Source organism: Kwoniella bestiolae, chromosome 1 (genome assembly GCF_000512585.2).
Source record: "Kwoniella bestiolae CBS 10118 chromosome 1, complete sequence".
In the NCBI taxonomy this organism is placed as follows: Eukaryota; Fungi; Basidiomycota; class Tremellomycetes; order Tremellales; family Cryptococcaceae; genus Kwoniella; species Kwoniella bestiolae.
In genome coordinates this window covers 7059408-7079448 of record NC_089241.1, presented here as the reverse complement: position 1 = coordinate 7079448, position 20041 = coordinate 7059408, and the positions used below count along the sequence as shown (strand labels likewise).

General features: G+C 47.4%; 6 protein-coding genes across 6 annotated transcripts; 3 read left to right on the top strand and 3 right to left on the bottom strand.

Annotated features, from left to right (window-relative positions):
- Positions 1-430: 430 nt before the first annotated feature.
- I302_102653 (meiotic recombinase Dmc1) lies at positions 431-2523 on the top strand (the record flags this gene model as incomplete). The annotated part of the gene is made up of 18 exons (XM_065869528.1): positions 431-445; positions 508-528; positions 592-615; positions 758-856; positions 920-931; positions 982-1002; positions 1070-1090; positions 1153-1305; positions 1362-1450; positions 1514-1654; positions 1708-1766; positions 1831-1874; positions 1922-2014; positions 2082-2092; positions 2162-2196; positions 2255-2273; positions 2325-2435; positions 2502-2523. 18 exons carry the CDS (start codon positions 431-433, stop codon positions 2521-2523), a joined length of 990 nt encoding a protein of 329 aa, XP_065725600.1.
- An 894-nt stretch (positions 2524-3417) lies between these two features.
- On the top strand, positions 3418-3906 carry I302_102652 (uncharacterized protein; the record flags this gene model as incomplete). Its single annotated transcript, XM_019188023.1, has 2 exons — positions 3418-3466; positions 3548-3906. The coding sequence occupies 2 exons, from the start codon at positions 3418-3420 to the stop codon at positions 3904-3906; spliced, it is 408 nt and encodes a 135-aa protein (XP_019050901.1).
- A 6643-nt stretch (positions 3907-10549) lies between these two features.
- On the bottom strand, positions 10550-12431 carry I302_102651 (uncharacterized protein; the record flags this gene model as incomplete). The annotated part of the gene is made up of 7 exons (XM_019188020.1): positions 10550-10686; positions 10916-11248; positions 11312-11394; positions 11510-11706; positions 11841-11923; positions 12020-12254; positions 12342-12431. 7 exons carry the CDS (start codon positions 12429-12431, stop codon positions 10550-10552), a joined length of 1158 nt encoding a protein of 385 aa, XP_019050898.1.
- Positions 12432-12971: 540 nt separating this feature from the next.
- On the bottom strand, positions 12972-14253 carry I302_102650 (uncharacterized protein; the record flags this gene model as incomplete). Its single annotated transcript, XM_019188019.1, has 4 exons — positions 12972-13549; positions 13676-13819; positions 13956-14045; positions 14166-14253. The coding sequence occupies 4 exons, from the start codon at positions 14251-14253 to the stop codon at positions 12972-12974; spliced, it is 900 nt and encodes a 299-aa protein (XP_019050897.1).
- Positions 14254-14765: 512 nt separating this feature from the next.
- On the top strand, positions 14766-15966 carry I302_102649 (uncharacterized protein; the record flags this gene model as incomplete). The annotated part of the gene is made up of 3 exons (XM_019188018.1): positions 14766-14810; positions 14907-15181; positions 15420-15966. The coding sequence occupies 3 exons, from the start codon at positions 14766-14768 to the stop codon at positions 15964-15966; spliced, it is 867 nt and encodes a 288-aa protein (XP_019050896.1).
- A 340-nt stretch (positions 15967-16306) lies between these two features.
- On the bottom strand, positions 16307-19729 carry I302_102648 (uncharacterized protein; the record flags this gene model as incomplete). The annotated part of the gene is made up of 8 exons (XM_065869527.1): positions 16307-16903; positions 17057-17554; positions 17652-17744; positions 17846-18334; positions 18410-18533; positions 18626-19119; positions 19180-19359; positions 19442-19729. 8 exons carry the CDS (start codon positions 19727-19729, stop codon positions 16307-16309), a joined length of 2763 nt encoding a protein of 920 aa, XP_065725599.1.
- Between the last annotated feature and the right edge of the window lie 312 nt (positions 19730-20041).

The following is a 20041-nucleotide window of genomic DNA, read 5'->3' as shown; positions in this document are numbered from 1 at the left end:
CAATAAATAAATTTCGAAAAAAAAAAGAGAGACAGATCTAATCTAGTCAAAACCGGTTTTTTTCATTGGATATACTGCACTCGGCCACTTGCCGATCATCACTGAACTGAATCTACCTTAAAGGGGGATATCAAATAAGAATAACATTACATTATGATATATTCAGGGTACAGTATGCTATGACTCGGTGGAGGTTGATCACTCTTTGTCGGGTGAGTGGACCAGCTCGTAGGTGATCTGTGCGTAGAATAGAGAATACATATATATAGAGAGAGAGTACTGCTCACTTGACCTGAATCCTTTTTCCTCTTTTTCTCTTCTTTCCCCTACCTCTTCCCATATTTTATCACCGATTCCACTCTCTCACTGACCTGTATCGTGTATAACTTATTGCCCTTCCTACCTATTCCGAAACAAATCAACTATCACAATGTCCGAAGAAGATGTAGGCCTTCACTCATCCTTCCTTTTCGCTGTGCTAGCGCTGATGTGAGTAAACTCGAGCAGGAAGGAATGGGTGGATTCGAAGTGAGTATTAGCTCACCATATACTGTCATAGAAGGTACAGAGCTGACAGCGTTCTCTTCCCAGTCCGTTGACGAACTCCAATCCCACGTAAGCGTATATCTCAATTCTGTACTCAACAGCTCTTCTGACTTCATCACTCTCACTCTCTTCCTTTTGGATCATGTTTTTTGGCCTTCACACCCAACATTATCCAATCGCCGCAGTGCTGATGATATCTTCCTCCAATTAGGGCATCAACGTCCAAGATATCTCAAAGCTCAAGGCAGCAGGTATCGTCACTGTGCTGGGAGTAGCTCAAACTACCAGAAGACACTTACTCAAGATCAAGGTGTGTGAAGTCATCTTCCTTCCTCTTTCAGTGAGAACTTTCGAACTGACATCATTGTCTTAGGGTCTTTCCGAGGTAAGTCTAGGAAGAACCAACTCGGATCAAGAGCTTACGTCAGCCCACAGGCGAAAGTAGAGAAACTCAAAGTAGGCTTTCCTCCTTCTCAATTGCTAATTTTCTTTCGCTTATTCTTTCTCTTATTGCTTCTGACAGGAGGTGGTAGCTAAGATCCTCGTGAGTTGAGGTAAGCCTGTCGAAGTCATACGTTATTGTTCTAACTCGTCTCTTGTACACAGCCACCACCCTTCCTTACGGGAACTGAAATTGCCGATCGAAGACAAAACGTTGTCTACATCACCACTGGTTCGAAATCGGTCGATGCGATGCTTGGAGGTGGTATTCCGACTCAAAGTATCACTGAGGTCTTTGGCGAATTCAGAACCGGTAAAGTGAGTGTTTCTTTCATCACAGCATAGCCTCTTTGCTGATCAAGGTATGTTGTCAGACCCAACTCTGCCATACTCTCTGCGTATCGACTCAACTTCCCGAAGATCAACAGGGTGCAAGTGGGAAAGTAGCTTACATTGATACTGAGTAAGTGTATCACTGCTTATGCTACGGTACGTAGAGGACTTTCGCTGATCAAATGGCTCTCAGGGGTACTTTCCGACCGGACAGAGTCAAGGCTGTTGCCGATCGATTCGGTGTAGACGCAGCTATGGCACTTGACAATGTCATTTGTGCAAGAGCTTGGAGTTCTGAGCAGCAATGCGATCTGCTTATTGAGCTTGCCGTGAGGTAAGTCACCTGTCTGTGCAGCTTGGTGTTTGCTGATTGCTGTATATCGATAGATTCGTTGAAGATAGAACATACAAGCTGCTCATTGTCGATAGTATTATGAACCTCTTCCGTAAGTGTTCATTCTTTTCCAACAACATGCGCGACACGATTGCTCATTCCCCTGCTCTGTACAGGACAAGACTATTCTGGACGAGGAGAGTTGTCCGAGCGACAACAAGTGAGCTTGATGACAACAAATATGCCTCCGAAGCTGATCATCTCCAGAAACTCAATCAATTCCTGGCACGACTCCAAAAACTCGCCGAAGAATTCAATATTGCTGTCATTCTCACTAATCAAGTCCAAGCTGACCCTGGTGTGAGACCCTTTCCAATTCCGCGAGACATCAGATGACACGAGACTGACGATATATCTATATGCTTAGGCTGCCGCCATGTAAGTCTACTCACATTGCATCGAGCCTCAGATAAGGTCAAAACTGATGGACTGATTGACCTTCGTCAGGTTCGCTGCTGCCTCGTCTGCTAAAGCTGTCGGAGGCAAGTCATCTACCTCTTGGAATCCTGTCGATACTGACAAAGTCATTCAACTTTGCAGGACACATCCTCGCTCATGCGTAAGTGTCCAGCTCTCAACTCGCAAGCACTTCATGCTCATAGTGTTTTAGATCCGCTGTTCGAATTCAACTTCGAAAAGGAAGAGGCGATGAACGAATTGCCAAACTGCAAGACTCTCCCGATATGCCTGAAGGAGAAGCGACCTATGTTCTCAAGTCCGGGTGAGTAAGGCCAATCATTTCACCTCTTTCATACGGTACACGCTGACTCTTACCCATGTGTTTCAGTGGATGGGAAGATCCTAGTTGAAGAAAAAATTCCCGAATATATACTTTCAACCTTTTCCCTATTTTTGACCCCTCGGGTATCCGTATATTTCAGCTACGTCAGGTGATGCTTTGTGTGTGTGTATAGATATCCCCCATTATCAATTCCATTTGTATCTGTAGATACGCATGTACACAATTTTCATGAGCGCAGATATATACACAGCCCTCATTATCCTTCTGTTAAGACTGTGGAGGATACAGGTTGGGCTATTTCACGAAAAAAGATAAGGGTGTAAACGCATCCTGCACCCTTGTTTACGTCGTTGGTTGGGGCTTCGCTGTAGTCTTCTGGAATTACAGCTTGGCCAATCACCGTGCCTCTTCCTCTTTGAGACGAAGTGTACCGCCCCTTCGATCAGCATCAAAGCATGTCAAGGGGGACGATCTGATGGGAAGTCGTATATTTCTCATCCTCGTCATCCTCGATGAGATATCCTCATGGCTAAGATCGCAAACCTAGCCCGTCGCCTTCTCGCGATATGAAGGTGAACAGCCCATCTATCACCCATGTCGTTGAATGTGGCTTCGCAGTAGCCTTCTGAAATGCTATCCAGCTCGTTGTCGTTCTCCTTCAGCTTTGAGATGCTGTGCATCACCTTTGACTAAGCTCAAAGGATGTCAAAAAAGATGTTTTCATCGGAAGACCTGTACTTCCCATCCTCGGTTAGATGACTCTCACTGCTGAAACCTCGAGACGTAGCTCGTCGCCTTCCGTCAATGTGAAAGGTGGTCATCCGTTGTTCCTATTTTTGCAAGTTGTGTTGAATCTGTTCAGGGCAGGTATAAAAAGGGTGATATAATCGCTTGAATGCTGAGCACTCTTCTCATAGTTCCACACATACACCCATACCAATACTGTCGACATCAAATCACGATGCAGCCTTCCAGTTTACGAAACAGTACGACTCCACCAGATAGTCCAGGTGCGTTGAAAATAACAACCTCGTTCTTGTCACTCGTCATGTAGTTAAAATCGGTACTGATCATGTCCACCAACTACGCAGCGCCTCAAGAGAATGCAGGTACCGGTAATGATGCCGCGGCTCCCACTGTTTTCACTATCGACGAAGACGGCTTCACGCGCCTCGACGGACAGAAGAACAGGCCAGTCGAGCTGTGGTACAAATTCAGGAATGACGGAAGCAAGCTAGTCGGTTTAAAATTTTTGACTCCCAGCACCAACGGCGAGCAAACCAACCGAGTGAAATATGAGTGGACACTGTCCGAGCCCCAGGGCACGCATGTCGGCGACTGGCTGCAGTCATTCGACAATTCAGAAGTGTTCTCTGACCCTGATGACAGATATCCCATGAGGCGCGAGCTCTGGGGCCTCTGGTCGAAATACAACCCGAAGAGACGATAACTGGGCGGACCTCCAGATGATCAGACATCTAATTTATGAGCTGTCCGAGTGTTATTTTTGACTTCGATCCGTACTGTATGTACAGAGAGATGGCCTTCGTATGTAGGCAGGAAATGCGAATCGTAAATTATGGTACTATGTCGATCCTGTAACAATCAATGCTAGGTTTGACCACGACTTTGACCATCGAGCTGTACCGTGGCGACCCTATGATCATGGTGAGCAAATCGGATTGAATGACCTACCCACCCTTTATAGGTCGGAGACTGAAAGGAGTGTCTTATACCGGCTCGCTTGTGTGATGTACATTACAGTACCCGATACTCTCCCGTGTTCCGGCCCGAGTGGTGCTCGCTCGATGATAGAAGCCGCTCGCAGATGCCTTCTTCACTTCGTCGTCACCACCAATATTAGGCGAGCTCGGAATGGCTCATGCCGAACTTGCCTCTCATCCGAGCCATCGCTAGCATTTTCATGAAAATCGACTGTTTGTTCCGGCCGGCAAAGCTCGTAGGAGAAACGGTATATATAGGATCAATCGCTTGCCGTCATCCCAACTAAACTGGGTCATTCGTAGAACTGCAAACAAGATCAAACAAGCGGCTCCCTCCATTTACTGCACTGTGTACTGATCGCTCTCACCGCAACTCGTCTTACTCGGCGTGCAACAGGGACGATGCCATTCATATATGATCTCACATCGAATGACCAGAACCAACCTGACAAAGGGCCTAATTCAATCTCCAACCCAGACGGAACAGGGAACGCACAACTTACTGCATTATCTTCGACCCCCACTTTTCCTTCTGCAGAGTACCAAGAGCTCTGGGCAATCTTCAATGGTCATTGGCTGCTTGATCTTCCTGTGAATGGTACCGCCACTAATGGTGCGCATGGCCTGACCGCGAACGAGACCTTTTCGGCGTTGTCCGCCAGATCTTTCGGCACAGGGAGAGGAAGGAGTACAGGAAGACATCATACGCGTCAACGCTTCTATGTTATCCCATCTGAAAGACAAGATGAACAAAACACTACTGTATCCTATGCGCTCAATCGTCAAAGAGGGACATACGAAGTTTCTTTGACTCTACTTCCGTCCGTCTCCGGATCTCAATCAAATAGGTCGGTGATCCTTCTTTCTGTGACTGACCCGAGGACTTTGGGCCAGGACGAATGGCTAGAACGTATCACGAGACATCTTTCGGGAGTAGATGGTACAGATGAGAGTGGTAGGAGCGTTGAGAGGGGGTTGAGAAGGTTTTGGAGGTATACCAATTCTCATAGAGGGGATTGAGGGCACAGGACCCTCATCCCCTCCGGCCAATTAAGAAGGCTAGCCTGATATAGTTCTGTCATTCAATGATCCGATGGTGCAAACTGTATAAAAGCTAGCAATCTGCGTACACGTTTCCTGCGAGTAGTTCCCCTTAGGCAGCTGCGCGTTTCTGTTCATCGTCCCTATTTGATTCTGTTTCACCCCCTTGTGTGCAAAGGAATAGGAAGGCCCAGATTGTCGGCGCGAAAGTTATCACTGAGCACAGTTGTAAGAGGAAGTGTCCAACAAGGTGAGAGAAGGCATGAGTAACTGTATTTGAGATGAGACCATACGCGTCTCGCAGCTACAAGACTCTGGTACGAGCAGTCGCAATCTCCCACCACTGGGACAATTTACGAAAGAGGAGTGAATGACGACATCAGCTCACACCGAAGGTCTGCCTTGTGCCTCATCTTGGCTTCGCTGTGCGGTGCATTCTGCCATAAATTGCTGGAGATGACGCCTTCGCATGTCTACATATACTGCCCATCCTCAGGACGACGTTTTCCTCTTGCGCAGGCCTTGGTTTCCAATAAACCTGGATTGACCTGACTAGGTAGTGCCCAAGGTGTGTGCATAAGCTGTACGATAGAAGGCTGAGACACATAGTTAGATACCAAATGGGACATATTGTGTTGGGACTTTCCATTCATGGCGACTTGTTCGTTGCAGCTCCGATATGTTTTGTATCTAGTACAGTGTTTCAGCACCTCTCCTCATTCCACGTGAAAGGCTTCGCATAACGGAAGCGCGCAGGCAGAACCTCCGTCTCGAAGGCAACCTGTGGAAATGCTGATAGAATTATGAAAAAGACCTTCCAGAGTTGCATTAGAAGACACCGAGCTGCATTAGAAGACATGGGTTCGAACGTAAATGGCGATTAAGGGCAGTGTCAGTGAGCCTCCTCAGCCAAGTTTCTCATCCTCTGCTCGATCGTTGGCGTGTGCGCGAAGTCCAGTCGAGCGAGCTAGTCACCGTCGTATGTGTGTGGTGCAACATGCGAATGTTGCCACTTGCGCTGATAGATATATAAGAGTGCCAGCATGCCGCTCATTTTTGGGCTGACTCTTCACACTAACACGGTCTACACATACGTACATTTGACAACTAACAATGGCTTCAGGAAATTCCAGCGTACTCATGAGCGAGACTCGTCCACCAAGGACCATCTGTTACAGGACCTTTGCAATCGCAGGTACGGACCAAGAGACGCTCACTGTCGATATTGAGCCCTGATACACTGGAACCCCTAACTGGGCTCGTATTGACCGCCAAGTGAACCACCCGGCAGGTCGGGGGGAGTATGAATGGAAGAGGCGTATAATGGTGAGCAACGTCAAGAGTACCGATGGGACCTTTGGACATGTCGATATGGCACTCACTGCCCATGGGATCAGGCAAGACCTCAAGGAAGATGCTAAATTGGATGTCTCCGACGCTCTAAGCTTTTATTATCATGGGCTAAAAGCTCATTGAACGCTCATTGACAGACGCCAACAATAGCGTTAGGTCGACTGATCGAAGGCTCAGTGGACGTCACTTCATATTACTCCCTTCCCAGCAGACCCACATATTCATAAATATCACACAGTAATTGTTGCGCAGATGAATTGGCGATGAGGATGAGTGTGTTCCGCATAGTTGCAGATCGTTTTTGTATTGCGTGCAAATCAGACTGGCACGATACCTAGCTGAGTGTAGCACCACAATCAAAGCTGGCTACTTTGAACCAAGATTGTACGGTTGAAGTTTGAAGCAAATTATGTCCTTCCTCAACGATCAAATGAGCTCCGGGGACAGGCCAAGCAACCAAGCGACAGTGGCAATTTCGAACATATCGTAGCCATACAGTATAAGAAGACCTTCTACTCCAGATCGGGCTTGAGCAACTGGCTTGACACCCTTTGTATAAATCCAGTCCGAAGTGGTTGATGTCCCCATCGTGACGGGCTATATCGAGATACTGTTTGGGAGACTCTCGAAGTACACTTGAAACGCATACGCTCACACAACCTTTTCATATACATTATATACAGTGGTTGCAAGAGAGGCTCCAGAGCTTTAGCAGAGTGGCGTCCTTCGCCGATATCCTCACACGATCAGGACATAGCGTCTTGCATATGGGGGACACTTACTCTGATGAATCTGTGTACAAGTTCTCCCGGACTAGAGCAAGCATGTTGACAAGAGTTTCGGCAACGAGTTTCGGAAATCTCGGGGGGTATCTCGGACAGCTTGCACTACGACTTGACGTCAATGCCTTCTTGGAAGTTGGGGATGTTGCGTCCATGGCATTCTGCCCTCTTGATGACGCTTCTGAACATCACCATGAAGGATGCGACATGTCGCATGTTGGAAAAGCCTTCGTTCAATGAAGGGAGAGGTCCAAATCTAGACTTTCATACATGGACGATTGACGTAATGACGTATCTGGTGAGATGCACAACACAGTGAGGCGGGTCCAGAGGATGCTCCATCCCCTGGCAACCATCTCCTTCCTGAGAGAGGTGTATTCTTTGTGCAGCTATATGAAAAATATTTCAAGAGTGCACAGCAAACTTGTAAGGAAAAGGTATAAAAAGGGGTTTGAATTCTGCTCTGGAGACTTGTATCTCTCTTTCGTTCAATTGCGATCTTTGACAACCGTTGCGCGCACCCCCCACAACTAAGCTCGCTTACAACGATTTGGGACCAATATGAGCATGACATACTATTACGATGATCTGCTGCTCGATCACACCGATACAATCAGTGGAACAGTCGCACACCCTGATGGAGGCAGTGATATCTCCTGGACTGCCCTGCGCTACTATGCGGGGGATGATGTTTATCAATTGAGAATCAACTTCACCAAAGGCGATACACGGAACGCGGAAGACAATGATGCCGGTGAAGCCCAGCCGTTCGTCACTAGAGTGTTGAGCGCTCTAGGAAAAAAATATGAGGACTGGACCGCCGACTCCATCTCCAAGTACTGGTTTGAGAGATATATCAGTAGACAGCTCATTCTTAGCGAGGGTGAAGATGGGTTTAACTTTGTAACAGAGGTTGTCACAAAGGCACATGAGAATCTGCACACCCAACAGAACCAACGCGTTGGGGGGGCTTTTCTGCCGATCTTCGACATAGCGATGATAGAGAAAGCGGTATTTCAATGGGGGTTTTCACTGGTACGGCGCAATCAAGGGGGAAATGTTCTGATTTTATACGAGTGGCGAGCGAACAATTGCCTGATTTCCACTTATCCGTATATACATAGTATGAGATGTATGCTAGAGTCCCGAAAGGAGCGGTCCATGTCTTCAGTTGTTCGCAGTAAGTGTCATATTGTTCGCCACTTTGCACTGGTCAGACAAACTGCTAATTGCAGGCGCAGTTGCGAGTTCAGATATTCTGGTAAGCATATGGTCTGACCGCGATACACATTACATAACATGTCCGCCCTTCCTTTCCCTGTTGACACCATCAGAACGTTCATCATAATCACCTCAACAGGTAGGAAGCAATGTTTGCAAAAAAGAAACCCGTTGCGGGACGCCGCGGGCAGCTCCATCTCCCTCAGGGTATCGCATCGCGCAACTCGGACGCTCCTTACTTCTCGATAAGCGTTGTTCATGTAAGAGGTTGAACGATGTACTCTGAATAAGACACGAAGGCGAAGTGCGATGTGATGTACGATATAACGAATATGCGAGGGTATACAATATACTTCTTGAGGGGACTTCTACAAGGCTTATCTCATGAATCATCTATTTATACCTCTACTTCGAATATTCGCTACAAGCACTTCCGACTCGTCGTTTGGGCGGACTCGTACTCGGTAGCGAAGTATCTCTGTTCCGTGTCTCAGCCTCCTAAGACATGTCTTGCAGTTCCCTTTTATCGGGAGTGACAGTCCTGTATCCCCGGACTATTACAGTTCACGGCTTGTTGACCTATCAGACGCATAACCTGATAAAGCAGTGTCTCACAAATCACCGAGGCTCGCACTACTTGTAGACATCGCGGTCTTCTTGAACGTGTATCATTCTTCGTTCAGCATGGCTCGCCTCCCTTGTATGACGATCCACGAAACATTATTGAAGATAACAACAGTTCGGAAAGCGTGTCAAGCCCTCTTCCAATGAAAAGAAGATTTTGCACCCAGACTGTTGTACTTGGACGATTGACGTTAGCCCCATCTGATGGCATGCACGGCATGATGACGCGAGGCTACAGTAAAAGGATGATCAACGTCCTTTCTTTCATCTCCGTTTCGGACTTGAGTTGTCTTCTTTGCGGAGCGGGCGTAGCTATACAAAAAACGTTTTTTTAAGTGAACAAACGAGCTCGAACAAAAAGGTATAAAAAGGGTGTGAATTCTGATCTAAAATTTGTATCTCTCTTTCGCCAAACTGTCTTTCATAACCGTTATAAGTCACTCGTATAATCCAATCTCATAAACAGCACGGAATCCCAAGGTAGCACAGCTGGAAACACTTACGACAAACTCGCACCGAGATGAGTTATGAAAATGCTGGTGCCAACTACGACGGTGAATACAGAGGAACGGTTCGGGATCGTTGTGGAAATCCTACCTCCTGGACTATCACGCCGAAAGGAGGGTGTTTTCGACTTGAGATGACATTGGCAAAAATGGATATAAAAAATACGACAGACGTTTCTGCCAGCGACGTCCAGACCTTCATCACTTACCTGACCAACCCCTTAAGAAAAGTATATAGCGCCTGGGAAGAACTTAACTTTGAGGAAAGAGTTGGACCGGAGATCGATAAACAGCTGAAGCCAAGTCAAGATATGCGCAAGTCGGTTGAAGGTATGATCACAGATGCAATGAGTGATTTCCACACAAGAATGAACGAACGCCCAAAGGGTTTCGTAAGGGAAGTCGTCGACATATCCACGATAGAGACTGGGCGATCGCGATATTCTTCATCGATACTGCGCAATTAGGAGTGGGCGAGTTTATCTTTTCGTAGGAGCTACGAGCGAACGAAAGAGTGATCTTCATATGTCCATAAACACACAGCATGAATATTTATAACAGATTTTTGAGAGACCGGCCCCACCATCAGCTGCATGCAGTACTGTAGTGTTTTATACAGCACGCGACAACTGACAGTGAAGTTGCACGTGCAGACCAAAAGATACGATATCTTCCTGAGAGAGATAATCGAGTCTCATAGCAAAAAGTTCAATACTCATGTCTACCTTTATCTGATATCTGATCGTGAGATAGAACACTGTATTGCATATTCGTTATTCCATCGCCATTCAAATAATAAGTGTGTATCTCGATCATATACTCAGATGAGATCCTAAGTAATATCATTTGGACATCTCGCCTACAACTGGTGTCTCAAACAGTTCCTGTCTCTCCTTGAAAGATAATTCGGGTCTTGAGACGAGCCATATGAGCTTGGCAAATGCAGCTTCGTGCATGAGATCGTAGCCTGGTAGAACGCCTGTATGGTTGAGAGGAAAAGGATTAATCAGCTTTGTATCCTCTTTTCTGATCGAAAAGTGAAAATAAAAATTCTGTATCTAATGGAAGTCCGTCATGGGAGGGACCCCTTGCGTGGAATGAGTGATAATAAGATCGGATGTTTCCATGCCAAGTCCATTTCTATACTCGCACCGAATACTTCTTACCCTCCCCTGATGTATCGAAGGATGACATGACAGCCAACTCACCGATACTCAACAGCGTCCTTCCCTGTGTATACAAAGGATAAACATTTGGTATCCCACACTGACTAATAACCACCACCAAAATCTCCTTCTCCACCATCCTTTTCAGACTCAGCAATACTCCCGAATGCTCGTTGATGGGTAGATTACCTGACCCATACGCTGAGATGATCACTGCTTTGCACGTGGGGACAGCGTCGATCTGAGCTTCGAGGAGAGAGCCGGTCATTCCTGGGTAGATGTGAATTGAGAGGACTGAGGGTGAGGTCAGGAGGGGGATTAAAGGTGGAGGTGGGGTTAGGGATCGGGGGGTGAGGGGGTGGGAGGAGTCGTAGGCTATATATACCCTTGGATATGAGTACTCTTTGTTGGGAGAGGAGGGGACTGGGATGGACATACTGATTTTGACGTTGAAGTTTACTAGAGGGGGTACGCAGGGAGTCGTGAATGCTCCGAATAGGTTGGGACTGCTCTTAGTAGCTCTGCGGGGGATAATGATAATCATCAGTACTTACTATCATCATTGAAGCTTTGAGACTGCTGTGTCCATAAAAGTCTCTCGGAGCACCTTGCACACATAAGCTGAAGACTACTCACCTAGCCCCTCTCAATAGCTGATGATTAAACACAATCCCTACTCCCGCAAAGTCCAACGTCCCAGTGACGAACAACGAGTCGAAGATATTTCTCCAGCCGTCGGACCGAGGTCTGGATAAGGGGATTTGAGCACCGGTGACTATGATGGGTTTACCTGCGTCGAGGAAGAGGAATGAGAGGATCGCTGCGGTGTAAGCCTAAGGGTATGACGGGGTAAGTGAAGTGTCTGCTATCGGCTGAGATTGGGGATTAAGCGGAAGGCCAGTACAGGTATCGAAGGTGGGGAGGATCCGGGTTGTTATGGGGAAAGCAAGGTGTGACTTGAACTTACCAGAGTGTCCGTACCCGATAGGATGATGAACCCATCGTAGTTGTCCCAGTTCTCATGTACGAGTGAAGCGATTATATTCCATTCTACGATAACACCCATGACCCCAAACCGGTTAGCTCCAGATTCAGATCAATGCAAGATATGGGATCAAGGGATTTTGACTGGGAAGCTATACCCACCACTAGGCGTCATCTCACTACTATCCAGATGCCTATCCAAATCCAAAATCTCATACTCCACACTAGTACCCTCATCGTCCAATTCGGGCGTGATTAGTCTCGGATACCTGATATTCTTGCCCACCAGCTCGGTGTGGACGGGCGAATGGAAGGAGACGGTGGACGAGTCGAAGTGGGTTGGAGAGGTTAGGGAAGGGTGTGAGCGGATTCGTCGGAAGAATGTATCTTGGCGGGTCTGCAGGACAATTAGAATTGGGATTAGAGCGTTGCTATTGTCCTGCGGGATAGGTGATGTGAGATGATAGCAAGTGATGCTACTCACCGGCGCTAGACCACCTTCTGTAGGTTCAGAGGCTATGGTCCCTCCTGTTCCTATACAGCAGATCAACCTTCGAGGTTGTTCGGATGACATTTGAGCTATTGGATTGCTGTTGGGGAATACTGGAGCAGCTAAGAATGCGATGAGTCTATATAGTCGTGATGAGCTATTCGCAGTGGTTTATCGCTAATTTGTTGATTGGTGACTGATAATCTCAACGAGCGCAGAGACCCCGTACCCTCAAATTTGTACAGGCGGTTATGGATGATTGCTAGTGAGTGAAAGCATATACTGTATACATCTATCTGATAGATCCTCTTTCTTCTCCACTTGTATAATAGAGATGAGATGGGAAATGACAATGTATGGTGAAATGGGAAATGGTCAACAGAAAATGGGAAATAAAAGGCATCAACAATTCGAAAAGATAAGCGAACTACGAGACCACTTCCGACGGAACCGACGGGGAAACCATGGTAGCCAGATGACGACAACCGAAGAGCAGACTAGTCCTATGATATGCATGAGTCAAAAGGGGTTATGTACGATCAAGGCAAGGGAGATGGACTAGCAGGGTGTATCAATGTCGGTATTGTACATGTCAAGTCGGTATGGTACAAAGAAGTATCTACTCTACTCTCCTTCGCTGCCACTTTCACCCTCACTCTCACCCTCGTTCATAGCGTTCAACTCCTTGATAGCATCAGCCACAGCAGACTTCTTCTTTCTCTTCCTCCTCTTCTTCTTTCCCGATGTATCTCCCGCTTCTTCTTCACCTCTTTCTGCATCCTCACCTACTTCTCCTTCCTGATCCTGATCCTGCTGTTCCTCCTCGTCCCTTCGTCTCTTCTTCCCCACGTCGACTTCAGCTTCTTTCTTACTGCCACCCTCAACCCGAACCTTCTTCTTCTTCTTCACACTCAAAGGATTGACCCCCTTCACCTTCCTCCTCCCCGCCCCCACCTGACTGGGGGTATTGGCCCCCACAACATTCTCCCCGTCTACCACACCCTCCATCTCCCGTAGACCATCCAGACGTCTGGCTTCTTCACCTTTATTCTTCTCTCGTATGGTCGCTGTTGAAGGGGGTGAAAGGACGAGTACGCCGGTACGGTTGAAGTGTATTATAGGTAGTCCAGGGACTGGTTCGAGGGATGTACGTAGGGCGAGGGATTGCGAGGCGAGGACGTAGCGGTGTTTGTTGGTTTGGCCTTTAATGCGACATCGAACCAAATATCAAATATCAGCTATCAATAAGATTTGATACTGCCGACGAGCGGTGTTTGATTGAGTATACAGAAGTAACACTTTGATGGTATAGATGTCACACTACTCACCTATAACATCCTTCAGACACTCGTTACCCTCAATAGCGGTCCGATGATTACACCGTCTCCTCTCAAACGTCTTGGCTAGGTTCGTTACTTGTTGATGATCTTTACCTAGTGCATACAAGGCTTCCATACAGCATTGGGTGATCACTGGTTCATCAAGAGAAGTGAAGATCAGCAAATCTGTCGAGTAGGTCGGCAGGCAGCGGTATTTGAATCCCTCATGCGTGGAGTATCCCAACCTCCAGGTGTATACACTGTAAGGGATCTCTGATCGTCAACTCACTAGGCTTGCATTCTCCCTGTACAACATCACCCAGTATCTTGACGATATCCATACTGGATTTCGACGATTCCAAGAGTATATCGTGGGACACTGTGTATAACATTCAAGAAGTATCAGCAACCTCTCTACTGTCAGATCAAACCAGCATGAGCGAGTTACACATAATGTGTACGTGGTTTTATCCGCCCAGAGACACAGCACAACACTCACCTAAAATCTGGAAAGGATGTCTGAACCCAAATGTCTGGACGTATAGCGCCATGACTCGTTTGTAGGTCTTTGCTCGTTTCTGTCTCATATTGTATTATCTTCTTGCCTTCTTGCCTTCCTGTCGATCTGAATGTGCTGAAGTTGTCAAATACCAAATGAGGTATCGATGTAAGATAGATTTGGTCCGCGTGTTATTGCTCATTGCTCTCCCGAGTGCTCATCTTTCCAACTTTTCTCAGGAACCAGACAGCACCGGATCACGTGATATCACGCTCATTCGTGCTCACCACGTGTACATTACAAGCGGAGGACCTCTGGAGCTGGGATGAAAAGACGAAGGGGAGTGAAAGTGAACGATGAAAGATGGAGTGCAATCATCCTCAAGGCATATATACGTTTATATCGTACAAGCTCAACCTCAACATCTGCGAAAGGTGCACTCGAGATACCTACGGTCCAGGGTAAATCTCGAATCTAATCGATAGACCCAGCGAGAGCAAAGGGGGGCCGAATATCCTCAAAACGCAACGTGCTTCCATACTCCTGGTCAACAACAAGATACAACCTTTGTTAGACCACGTACGAGAACAAGTCGATAAGATGGGATCGAACATCACAGACGCAGAGGAAGATGACTGGGAGACGGTGAGTACCACCAATTCGGTGATCTCCTATGATGAGCTTTCTCCCTCATCGTATAGAAGAACAAAGGCTAATGTGAATTCTCTTTATTCGTATTAGGCCGAAATATCCTTACCCTCTTCATCCAAACCCGCACCACCACCCCTCCCCTCTCTCCGGCCTCAAGCGCAGACATTCCAACCTCGTCCGTCCCAGCCTGCACAGCAAGGTACATTTACCAGATATCCCCAACAACCCCAGGCAGGCTCCTCTCGTCAGCCAATGTTACTCCGACGTCCCACACCTCAACAACCAGCAGACGATGAAGATGGGGATGGTGATGATTGGTTTAGGCGTGATAAGCCGATGAGTAATAGGCAGATATGGGATAGCGCGTGAGTGAATGCCCCTGTGACCTGTGAGAAGAAACCGATATTCTCGAAGGTTGTATTTGCGACTTCTATCCCACTTTACATTCCTCTTCAATACCAATATACAAATCCTTTGCATTCTACCGCCCAACGATTTCCAATTGCAACCTCCCCAGATGTTTCATGACAAGTTGGAACCTGAAACCTCATCGTACAAGTACAGTACAGTACGATACTAACGAGACCTCACTTTTCGCTGTAGGAACTCCCGTCCCGCCCCTACCCAAATCCTCTCGCCCGAACCCCTACCTATGCCTTCACCGAAAGTCCAACTCCTCCGTCGACCCGCTTCGTCCTCACCCTCCAATATCGATCAAGCCAACAAAGGAGGTAGTAAGATGAAGAGTCTGGAGGAGAGGGAAGAGCAGTATCGTCTAGCGAGAGAACGTATATTCGGGTCTAGTTCTGAAGAACAGGTACAAACGCAGTCTCAGGAAGGGAAGATCAGTCGAGGGAGTAGTGGTGGTGGGAAGGCCAGGGGTAGTCCATCGATCAAAGAGAAAGAGAAAGATGTAGGGAGGAACAACGATCCATGGGATGGGTTAATCCCTTCTCAAATTCGGAGTGGGCCGAACACTCCTAGAGATAGATCGCCTAATCCCATCAATGGCGGACTTGGGGCGGCACCGTCGCCGAGATCAGCTGGTACGGGCGGAGTGGTTCGTCAACCCCTCGGTCCAGGGGGTGGAGCAGGGTTCGCGCATTCAGGTGGATCTGGTCTTGGATCACCAGGATATGGAGCAAGATAAGGACGCTGGAGTGGAGAAGAAGATGAGATCCCTATTTTCCAACATTTCTTCACCTTCGCCTATCTATAGAGTGTTCAACATTTCTTTTCGAAATTGCATACTCACTCTTGATACCTGAATTGATCCCGACGTAGACTTTTTTATACCATCATATCAATAGAAATCGCCTAGAAAGTGATGCTTGCGAAAACACCAGATGTATTGTATTGTATGAACACCATTCCACCGCATATCCCTCTCAATCATCACACTTGAAGATCCTGCAAACACCCAAACAAATGTATATATGCAATGCATCGAGCAATCTGTTACTAAATTAACAAGAACCCCCACGAACCCACTAGCTCCTCCCATACCCACCCGACCAAAAGGCGTTGGGCAACTCCCCTGCGAAATCACCCCAAGGTCTCTCCACCACCCCCAATTCGTTCCCCACCCACCCAACTCCCAATATGCTCTTAAACCTATCTCTAATCACCTTGATCTCCCCCTCCCCCTCTCCCCCGCCTGCTCCTGCCCCAGGAGTGGAGGTAGACAGCGTATCAATCTGATCTCTAGCCAATTTGGCTTCCCTCGCTCGTTTCTTTCTTGATTCTTTGGATACTGGTGAGCTTTTAGTCTTCCCTTTGACTATCTCGTCCAAGTCTAGTGCGCAAGTGATCATCCAGTCAATACCCCAAATTAATATCTTCACTGCCTTCCCTGAAGCCGAGGCTGAGGGAGGAGAGGGGAAAGTGATGCCTTGTAAGGGCGTATGAAGAGATGCTAGGGATCGGTGTAGTTCCGCCAGTTGTGAAGGTTGAAGGAGTTTACGCTGCTCCAGGTTGTACAGCTGGATCGTACTTGTCGACAAAGCCAGGACGAGGATTGGTGAAGAGGTGGGTGGGAAGGATAGTGAGGTGGGAGCATGGGGGAGGGTAGGGAGGGTGGCGTGAAGCTGTGTTGGGTGATGAGGTCAGCGAAGTTCAGCAGAATAGAGTAAATTAGGTAGAAGGAGTATAGACCAGGCTTGTATTGATGGTGGGACTTGCACAGGTGAAATGATGAAAACACAAAGACTAAAGTCAGATAGGTTGAAGCACCGACTCACCTGCAAGGTATCCAGATTCCATACCCCGACTCTCCCCTCTTCATCTCCAGCAGCAAGCCACTGATTATCCTCGCTGACTCCTAAACATCCTATCCAAGCATTACTCTCTCTACTCTTATCACGACTATCTTCCTCATCCTCCTCGTCATCTTCTTCCTCCTCATCATCTTCACTGTTATGCTCCCCGTTCATCTTCACATCCCCATTAGCCGTACCATTCGGTTTACTCTTGACCACCCGCCCATCAACTATCTTATCTTCCCTCGTAAAACACTTCACCACCTCTACATCCTCGCTTGCTTCCTCAGGTAGCTCGAGAACAAGCAGTTGCCCCGAGCTGACCAAACCAAGGATCAGTCGCTGGGAATCATTCGTGAATCTCATAGCAGATGATCCGCATCCTTTCGAGGGGATTGATAAGTGTTCGAGTTGAGTTGAAGAAGTCAAAGTTGATAGGAACGATTTGACCCGGATAGGTCGGATTGTATTTCCTTGTGACTGCGTTGTCCAAAACAGATGTCAGCTTACACGAGTTGTATGCTACCCTGTTTACAATGACATTCTAAAGCAGAGGGGAGATATTGCAATCACTCACAGATAACTGGAACAGCTTGGTCTCGTACAAATCAGAAACAGCCAACCACTTTGCATTAGGCGATATGCTGGAAGCGATCAAATTCGTTCGTAACTATCATATCGAACCATATCAGTCAGCTACAGTTCACAAGTGACTCTGACCATCAGGTGACAACAGATTTCCGATAACAATAAGAGGTATGTATCACCCACCTTCAGCTCCATCTCCAAAACCTTCTCCCACCCTTGCTCATCCTCCAAAACCTTCCAAACACCCACGCTCCTCTCCTTCCTACCCAGAATCATCCTCCCCTCCTGTGCGAACTGCACCCTCCCATCGCCAAAGTACCCCGTCCGCCTAGAGAAGGATTCCTCGAAAGTGGTTCGCGATCCACTAGCCCCCTTCGACTTGCCTAGAGGGTTCCTGAGAGAGAGGGAAGACGACGAATCGGGTATACCGGCAGAAGTGAACGTAAGGGACATGTCCCATCCTCCCGATGCTATTACTGGTGCATACTCCGTATTTACGCTGGTGGCAACAGGGAGGTAAGGTGGGAATACCGCTAGGGCTCTGACGTCGTGCGAGTGGACTCTCTTAGATGAGGTTAATACCCATTGAGAACCTGATCCGGAGGTCGAAGGGACATTGACGAATTGGCATATCCTTTGGTCCGGTCCTGAGGTGAATACACTTCGACCGCCCTATATGATCATCGACATATTAGCTATACATATATTTTCGTACTGGATCATGCGGGAGTCAAAGGTAAAACTCACCGGACCAATCGCAAGACACATGCCATCTGCTTTATGAGCTCTGAAATGCTGTTTCTGGGCCATGCTCTGTCCATCCCAGAAGGTGACATTCCCGAGCGAATCGGAAGTGACGAAGTGGTGATCACTGCGTATAAATTCCCGTGATATCAGCTAAGGCAAATCCTGCCACCTCATCGACTCGATAGCCGTGATATGAGATATGGTATGAGAACTCACGGTAACACGCCCACACCCCATACAATCGTACCCTTCGAGTTGCCCGCCTGTCCACCAGCTTTCTTCCCTCCCCTACCGGCTTTTGCCAATTTCTCCAAAACCGCTCTACTCTTCAGCGTCACCCTGTTGATCAGATTAGGTTTTGACGGATCCAATGGAGGAGGTAAGTCCCATTTACGGAACGATGAATCTGAATTTCCAGTGATCAAATATGTATTTCTCCATTCCCATTCGCCATCTTCTGAAGAAGAAGAAGATTTGACGAGTTTGGGTATACCCCATGCGATGGACACTGTCCTCGTTCTCGATGGTAGGGTATCGCAACGCAGGAGCTCGGAGGGGGGAGGTTCGAGTCTTGGTGATTTGTTGAATATTGTGGGTTGGGGGATACTTAGGAAATGGAGAGTTGCTGAGGAGCTTGATAGGCAGAGTAGGTCTTGGGTGGGAGCTACGGACAGTGTCCAGAGTGGTGGAGAGGGAATATCATATGTTGACTGGTCGAGGGTCAGTAGAAGTAGGCTAAAGGGCAGATGAAGGTCAGAGAGAGAGCTTACCAGTATGTTACCCGTGATGAGACATCTTTCGACCAGGTCGGTGGAGTCTGATCCAGCTGTGAATAATCTGAGATCTTCAATTTTAGGGACGCTGTATGACTTTTTATGGAAATTGAGGGGATCTCGAATGGTAAGAGCGATGGATGATATGGTTGGGTAAGTAAGTATTGGTGGTAGTGTCTATATAATAGCCGTCAGACATGAACACTATGCTGGTGCGATCTACTTTCCAGATGATAGTACGAAACATAACTGAACGTACCTTCTTCAACACCCAGTTCCCACTCATATTACTCTCATTGTCCCTTGCGTACTCCCATATTTCCACCTCGCCATTCTCTCTAGCCAGTATCAACACACCAAACTCATCCTTGTTATATACCTGTTGCTGTTTGCCCCTTGACGAGGAGGAGGATGGATCTCGAGGTGGAGGTAGGGGTAATGGTGCGAAGGAGAGAGCGGTGATGGGCGAAGGGGTATGGTCGTAGAACCGTATACGGTGTAGAGGGTAGGTTGCTGTCATGTTGTTTGGGATGACCGGTACTGGCATGGATAATATGAATGTGAATGTGAATATACCTATACACTTGTATGTATCGATATGTAGCTAGTAGCTGTTGATGAATGTGTTCATCCTTCAAAATTCAGAAATCTTGTAATCCAGGAACGAATACTCGGTCATAAGTGATAACATCCCGAAAACAATACCACGTCATGATTTTGTTGATCAAGACAGCGGCCATGTCCGCAGGTCCGATCAACTTGCGCTTGGTTCGATGGGATATGGTGTTGATGAATGTTAATGTCACCGAGGCCAGATTTAAGATTATCCTCGAGAGAGAGATAACAATTGACTTGACTA